Genomic DNA, 7832 nt, shown 5'->3' with positions numbered 1-7832 from the left:
TGGTTTACTGCAGCACAAAATGGAATGCAAAACTTATCTTGGTCCTACACTGCAGTGCAGTCAGTCCAAGACCAGACCAACCTTATGAACGTATCTCTTACAGAAGGTACGCTTAGCTCTGGACGTTCTGGGAAATACCTCGAAACGTAAAGGCACAGCTTAAGGAATAACTTATGACTCATAATTGTGTTATTTTGTTATTACCAGAGACCTTGTATACGTTATTACACAGGCTTACCTTGCTGCACAGGCATTCGTCAAAGTTTGCTACGTCTCCTTTAAGGTGACAACACAACACCGGAAGTTCTTCAGTCAGATGTTGTCAGATGCCTTTAGTCTGGTGACTTCAATTCAGCTAGCCGAGATTGCCCTGTCCGTGTTTCATATTACTTTCAGAATATGATATATTTATTTCAAAACAAGAGCATTTATTATGTGTGAAACCGCCATGGTTGCCCGTCTGAAGTAAATGTCAGATTCATCTATATATTAGATAACTAGATAGCGTAGCTAGCGAGGTTTGTTTGTTTGGGATTGCATGCAGCTTCTAATCAAAACTGTTTCATGACAATGGAGAAGATTGTGAAAGGTAAGCTTGGCGTAGACTGGCGTTCCACATGACGTTATTTTCAGCCTTTAGGGTGAGATGCATTGTAGACTAATAGCCTAGTTAACTGATTTAGCTTCTGTCATTGTAGGAGCAATGCTGGCTACAGGAAGAAGGTTATGCAGAAACACTTTTCATAGCTACGTAGAGCACAGTAAACGTTGAATTCCATCATGTTTAAGCTGTGGGCTCATGCATGCAGTGCCTGATCAAGAGACTGATTGCGCAGTCATTGACTGGGAACAAGCAGCAGGAGATTTGTCATCTGACATGATGATGCTCATGATCCTGCTACCTGTCAATATCTTGAAAGGGTCGCTTAGTCTTTGTATTGAACATGCTGTCACATAAGCCTGAAGTCTGTTGATTTCCAAGACCTGAGAGAAGACAGTAGACTTGAGAAGACAGTTCTGTCTTGTGTTTGCAGAGCTGCAGTACAGCAGCCCTGACTGGCACGGGATTCCAACGTTCTAAAAATCATTAGATTACATTTGATTACACTGTAATGCCATTGTGCAGAGGACAGGTACAAAGCCAATATAATGTTAACATTTAATTATTTACAGTTACAGTGCAGGTTAGTAAGTATTACAGGATACGTGATGCTGTACTGTCTATCAGAGTAGTTGTTATGAATAAGTATGTAGGACCTCCTAAATGGTACTGAAATTGTAATTCACCTCTCCTGAAATGTCAGAACATTGTGTCTCATTCACTAGCAAAAGATTTTTTCTGTGACCTCCAGTGAGTTCTTAAACAGCAATTTAATATCCATTGCAGATGTGGGTGACATCCAATCCAGGCTGATAGATCACAGACCAATCATCCAAGGAGAAATACGGTACTTCTTGAGAGAATTTGAGGTGAGTACCTAAGATGGCTTGGCTCTGTTGACTTTCGCGTGAAACATATTAAGTCAATTATTATTAAAAATATGTTCTATCACTGCCAACGACATTTACTATAAGTGTGACATATATTTTTAGTATGTTGTGTAGTGTGACGTTTTTACCCAAACTGAAAATCCATCTCCCCCTTGGTCATCACTTCCAGGAGAAACGTGGATTTCGGGAATACCGCCTATTGGAAAACCTCAGTAAGATGGTTGTGGAGACAAATGAACAAGCTCTCCCTAACTGTTCAGAGACCATGAACCAGAACCTGCTGCAGGCTCTCACAAGATGTGAGGATCTTCCTAATCAGTCTTCTCTTTACCAAACCAAGAGGAGAGATGACTCTATAGTCACATATGCTCAGTTACAAGAATTGGTTATCCAGAGTACATAATGCTATAAATGTATAATAGTCACCACCTTGAGGGTTGTTACATGTTCGTAAGTGGAGAAGTGCAGTTAGATTGTGTCTGTCTCAGTGCTTTGAGCTAGCTGATTCTTAATAAATAGTCGAGAAATGCATTGCTACCAAAATAATGAAACCAATGAAAAGTAATTGCTCTGAAAATATAAAAATTCTAAGTGAGGTGGAACGTTGTATTAATGTAGTAAATAGTAAGACATTTTCTCTGTTTCGTACTCATTTGTGTAATAACATACTTATCTGATATTTTGAATCTAAGATATGTGCTGGTGGATGTGAATTGTCTTGTGTGAATTGTATTCTCTACCTGTAATGTCTGATGTGCTTCTCTTTCTTCCATAGTGGAGGCCAGTAATCACATGGCACAGAGGATCCAGCAGAGGGAGCTAGAGGCACAGCAGGTAAACCAAGCGATGTACACGGCAGCGGATCCAGTTCTGTCTGTGGCAGTGTGAATCTCATAATTGCATGTTAATGAACGGGCTGTGTGCCAAGACCAAGTCCAATTGAAAGCACCAATTTTAAGACTACTGTCACGGCCCCAGTGGGCCGTGCTGCTGTTCTCTGCGTGCTTGCAGTGTTCCACCTGGGCACTAGGGGTCCCTCATCGTTTTGTGTTCTGAGTCGTAGGTTGCCGCGGATCAGCTGGATAGGCTGCACCTGGGCCAGGGGTGATCTACTCCTTAAAACATCTGAGCAGTGGTTCTCTCGCTCTCCCTCACTCGCGCCTGCATGCTGGTGTTCTGTGGGTCTGCGTGGTTTGCGGACCAGATACCAGCCGAGGCCTTGTTTGATTCATTTAAGCATTTTTCTTTACTTTACATATTCTCTATTTTTGTAATAAAGTGTCATTTACCACGAACCTCTCGTGTCCGTCCCAGACTTTTGTCACGGTTGTGAGCCGAACTGTGACAGATGGGGGCTTGTCGAGTCGAGGAATCCGGTCTTTAGGATTGTTTGTAGCAGATAATTTATGAATGGAGTACTGCGTTGTTTGACGTCAGCACGTAGTAGATCTGGGTAGCAGTAGCGTTGTTTGTGGCCTTAACAAGCGCGGCTGTTCTGTTGTTTGGGATTGTACCGAGAGGGTAAGTGAACTGTTGATTCGGGTGATAAGGTAAGGTTAGTTGTTTTGATGTATCTGCTGCAGTAGAGAGGTGAGATTCTGGTGTCATTGCAATATTGTCTGATAATATAGACTGGGTGTTTTTTTCTGTGATTGGCTTTCGTGGTTTGTAGTAGTCTTCTTGCATCGCGGTGGTTCTGTCCCTGTTAGGATAGGCACGGATTTCCTTGGAGTTCGTGCTGGAGGGTAGTGTGGTGTTATCGGTGGCTTGAGCAGTCGTCTCGGGAGCACAGCCGAGGTCGCAGGTGAGTCGTCAATTGCTGGTTGCTTACCGGGCCTACGGTATCTAGTGTCAGTACCCACCACCGAGCACCTGAAGAGCTAGCGGGTAAGTTAGTTTTCTGGTTAGGTTGATAGAGGGACGGGATTACTGCGGTATCGTGACTACGTACAGGCTATCGGAGCTTTAATTACTGTTGTAGTATCGTATATTGCATCTGGTTGTGAAATCGTTTAAATTGTGGACAGGTTTAAGGGTCATTGATCATGGAGGTTGCTAAAAATGTGCAAGTTTTTTTGGGTGCTCCATCTGCCGAGTTGCTGGATCTGTGTTCGCGTGAGGAAGTTGTCGCAATTGCGGCGCACTATAAAATTGATGTGGGCGATAAACGCATGACTGAGAATATGAAGAGAATTCTCGGAGAGAAATTAGAGCTGGGACGAGAAGAGGTCGCTGATTTGAGTTCAGGGACAGCTGCTGCGACGTTGGATAGTTCAGGAGGATTATCCTTCGATGAGCGTAGACAGTTGTTACAGTTGGAGGTGGAAATTCGGCAGAATGAGGTAACGAGACTACAGCTGGAGGAGCGGGTGCGCCTTCTAGCCATTGAGGGTGCTGGTCAGGCCCCTGCACGTTCCTTCGATGTTTCAGGTAATTTAAAATTAGTTCCTCGGTTTTCTGAAAGTGATCCGGATACGTTTTTCTCTCTGTTTGAGCGGGTTGCAGGAATCAGGCGTTGGTCCGATGCTGAGCGCACCCTGTTACTGCAATGCACGTTGACTGGTAGAGCCCAGGAGGCTTATTCGGCACTGACAGTTGCGGAAAGTGGCGTTTACGCATCTGTTAAGACGGCTGTTTTGAAAGCCTATGAGCTTGTGCCTGAGGCTTACCGGTTAAAGTTTAGGACTTGGGAGCGATCTGGTAAGCAGACTCATATGGAGTTTGCAAGAGACCTAGCCAAACACTTTAACAGGTGGCGTTCTGCACTTGAGGTTCATACTTATGAGGAGCTGTGTGACTTAGTTGTATTGGAACAGTTTAAAAACTCTGTCTCTAGTCGCATAGCTACCTACATAAGTGAGCATCAGGTGAGAACTGCCTCTGGAGCTGCTAAGCTGGCTGACGAGTATGCCTTGATACATCGTGTGCCCGAGTACAGAACCCAAAGCAATTATAAAGGGGATTCCAGTTGGTCATTCCCTGAAAGTAACCCAGGGGAGAGGGTAATACCATCTTATACTGGTAGGCATAATGATCACAGGGCTCCTCAGAACTCTGGTGACTACAATAAAATATGCCACTACTGTAAGAACAGAGGTCATTTCAAGGATGAGTGTCCTAAGAAAGTTGGCCACGCAAACCCTGTAATGGCTGCTGTGTCTGTTGAGGCAGTTAAGTCATCTGAGTTTGAAGGTTCCCGTGTGAAGCCAGTTTCTCCCTGTATTTGTCCTTGTACATCTCAGTGTGTCTCTCCCTGTGGTTCTTGTCAGCAGGTGGGGACTGTTGCCAGTCCAGATTATTCAGCTTTTGTGTCTGATGGCTATGTGTCACTAGTGGGAGGTGGTTCAAGAGTCCCGGTAAAGATCCTTCGGGATACAGGTGCATTCGATTCATTTGTAGTGGGTTCGGTCTTACCATTTTCTCCTTGTTCAGGTACTGGGGATAGTATACTGATATGTGGGATGGGATTGAATGTTGTACCTGTGCCTATGCACAAACTAATTCTGGATTGTGGGTTTGTCAAAGGCGAAGTCACTATGGGTGTTCGCCCTGCATTGCCGCATCAGGGGGTTCATGTCTTGTTGGGTAACCATTTAGCTGGTAGCCGCGTGTTTGCGAACTTACCGTCTTTAGTGGTTACGGCTACTCCTGTGTCACGCATGCCTGATAAGGATGCTCAATGTTTTCCGGAAGTGTTCTCAGCGTGTGCGGTGACTCGTGCCATGACTACAGCTCAGTCTAAACTAGAAACCGGGGAGGCTGTTGCTCAGTTGAGTGAGTGTTATCCTGTGCCTGTTCGGAATCTTCCTGTGCAGGAGGACTTGGTGCGAGTAGAGAAGCGATCTCGGTCTCCTAAATCTGATTTCCAGGTGGCCTCTCAGCCAATCCGGCAGCCAGTCCCACAGAACCAGCCTCATCCTCAAGCTTCACCGCAAGCCAAATATTTTAAACCAGAACTGTTCCCTGTCTGGTTTGGTGGTCCAATGCCAGTCTTAACAGAAGCTTATATTTATGAGTTGTTTAACCAAGTCGGTCCTGTGCACAGTGTGAAGGTTTTAAGAAGCAAAGGTTGTGCATTCGTGAATTACTACCAGAAACGAGACAGTGAAGATGCCGTTAGGAAGCTGCATGGTTTTATAGTAGCAGGAGGAATACCTCTCACCGTACGCTTTCCTGATCGAATACACCCACACCTTGGGGTGTCCCAAGCTGCTTCTACTGAGCGCACAGATAAACTCCCAGATGAATGTTATTTTTGGAGATCTTCAGGCTGCATCAAGAACCAGAATTGCCAGTACAGACACATCCCGCAGAACAAGGGCATCGACCACAACCCTCTAGTTTCTCTGCATTCTTCGTCCTGTGCAAATCGCAGACTGATGCGATGGGTTTTGTTTTGCAGTCCTATGGTGTAGACATCCGTCATATTAAGGGCAAAGAGAAATATTGTGGCTGATGCCTTGTCAAGGGCGACTTGCCCTTGAAGGTTTAGCTACGGCTCTTAGTATACACATTAACACCTGTGGTTGCTCCCCTTGGTCTATGCTGTTTCTCTATCCTCCACTCTTAAACTGCTTCTCCAGGTGGCAGGGGTTGCTGGGTTGGTTGATGGTGGGAGAGTTGGATCTTGGTGAGTTTTCCTGGTACGTGTGTGTTTGTATTTGTGTGCATTGACACTTAGGAATAAAAAAAAAGAAAAAAAATATATATATATAGATAATGAAATGTGGTATGTTTAGCTTTCTGGTTCCTTGCCATCGGATATGGCTGGGTTCGGACTGTTTCTGGTGGAGGGATGTACTCATATGGGTTCTAGATGGCGGTGGTTGGGTTATGTTATGAAAGATGTAATAATGTTGTCCCTACCCTGTCTGGGTGCGCCAGGTTGGAACTCTGCTCTTGTGGGGGAAGATGTCACGGCCCCAGTGGGCCGTGCTGCTGTTCTCTGCGTGCTTGCAGTGTTCCACCTGGGCACTAGGGGTCCCTCATCGTTTTGTGTTCTGAGTCGTAGGTTGCCGCGGATCAGCTGGATAGGCTGCACCTGGGCCAGGGGTGATCTACTCCTTAAAACATCTGAGCAGTGGTTCTCTCGCTCTCCCTCACTCGCGCCTGCATGCTGGTGTTCTGTGGGTCTGCGTGGTTTGCGGACCAGATACCAGCCGAGGCCTTGTTTGATTCATTTAAGCATTTTTCTTTACTTTACATATTCTCTATTTTTGTAATAAAGTGTCATTTACCACGAACCTCTCGTGTCCGTCCCAGACTTTTGTCACGGTTGTGAGCCGAACTGTGACACTACATTTAGCAGACTTATGTACATTTCTTAAGAACAGGGTTGTCTGGAAGTGTCAGTAGACTGATGTTTCTGCTATGAGTGAAATAGCTATTCATTTGTGCGAACCAAATGGCAAACACTTTTACATAAAAATGATTTTGATGGATATAACAGCTAAATGTTACAGGTGTGTGTGTGTATGTATGTATGTATGTGTGTGTGTGGTGTGTGTCTATGTGTGGCGTGTGCATGTTTGTTAGAGCACCCAGATGCAGGTGTGTCTGGAGCGGCGGAAGGCAGACTGGGAGGAGTTCCTGAAGCAGCAGGCCGCCATGAAGGAGGAGGTGGATGAGGAGCATGCCAAGGCCGTGGGCCGCCTCAGTGCCCAGTACAGTGAGATGAAGAAGGACCTGGCCAAGTTTGCCCACTTCTGAGGCCCATTGCACAAAGGGGCCGTCTCAGTAAACCTCTTTCACACACTTGTAATGTCTTTTGCCTTTTATCTCACTCTTTCTCTATTTGTCTGTCCTGTCTTCTGGCTCCTTGTTTGTCTGTGCATGTCTCTTTACTTGTCCCTATTTCTCTCTCTCTCTCTCTCTCTCACTCACTCACTCACTCACTCACTCACTCACTCACTCACTCACTCACTCACTCACTCACTCACTCACTCACTCACTCACTCACTCACTCACTCACTCACTCACTCACTCACTCACTCACTCACTCACTCACTCACTCACTCACTCACTCACTCACTCACTCACTCACTCACTCACTCACTCACTCACTCACTCACTCACTCACTCACTCACTCACTCACTCACTCACTCACTCACTCACTCACTCACTCACTCACTCACTCACTCACTCACTCACTCACTCACTCACTCACTCACTCACTCACTCACTCTCTCTTTCTCTCTCTCTCTCTCTCTCTCTCAGTCAGTCAGTCAGCCAGTCACTCTCTTTCTATCTCTCTGTGGCTGCCAATCTTTTTTGTATGTGACTGTCTCTTTCTGCCTCCTCATATCTCTGTATGACAGGCTGTCTCTCTGTTTGGCTCTGT

At 45.6% G+C, this 7832-nt stretch overlaps 1 protein-coding gene across 1 annotated transcript; it reads left to right on the top strand.

The window, feature by feature from the left end:
- The first annotated feature begins 345 nt into the window (after nucleotides 1–345).
- Nucleotides 346–7397, top strand: bloc1s5 (biogenesis of lysosomal organelles complex-1, subunit 5, muted). Its single transcript, XM_080854868.1, has 5 exons — nucleotides 346–589; nucleotides 1388–1470; nucleotides 1661–1790; nucleotides 2267–2325; nucleotides 7027–7397. Exons 1-5 carry the CDS (start codon nucleotides 565–567, stop codon nucleotides 7198–7200), a joined length of 471 nt encoding a protein of 156 aa, XP_080710994.1. The 5' UTR covers nucleotides 346–564; the 3' UTR covers nucleotides 7201–7397.
- The last annotated feature ends 435 nt before the right edge of the window (nucleotides 7398–7832 follow it).

The sequence above is a fragment of the Sprattus sprattus genome, assembly GCF_963457725.1.
Source record: "Sprattus sprattus genome assembly, chromosome: 17".
Taxonomy (NCBI): Eukaryota; Metazoa; Chordata; class Actinopteri; order Clupeiformes; family Clupeidae; genus Sprattus; species Sprattus sprattus.
The sequence above is the reverse complement of the archived record's forward strand: the minus strand, read 5'-3'. Positions and strand labels throughout refer to the sequence as shown.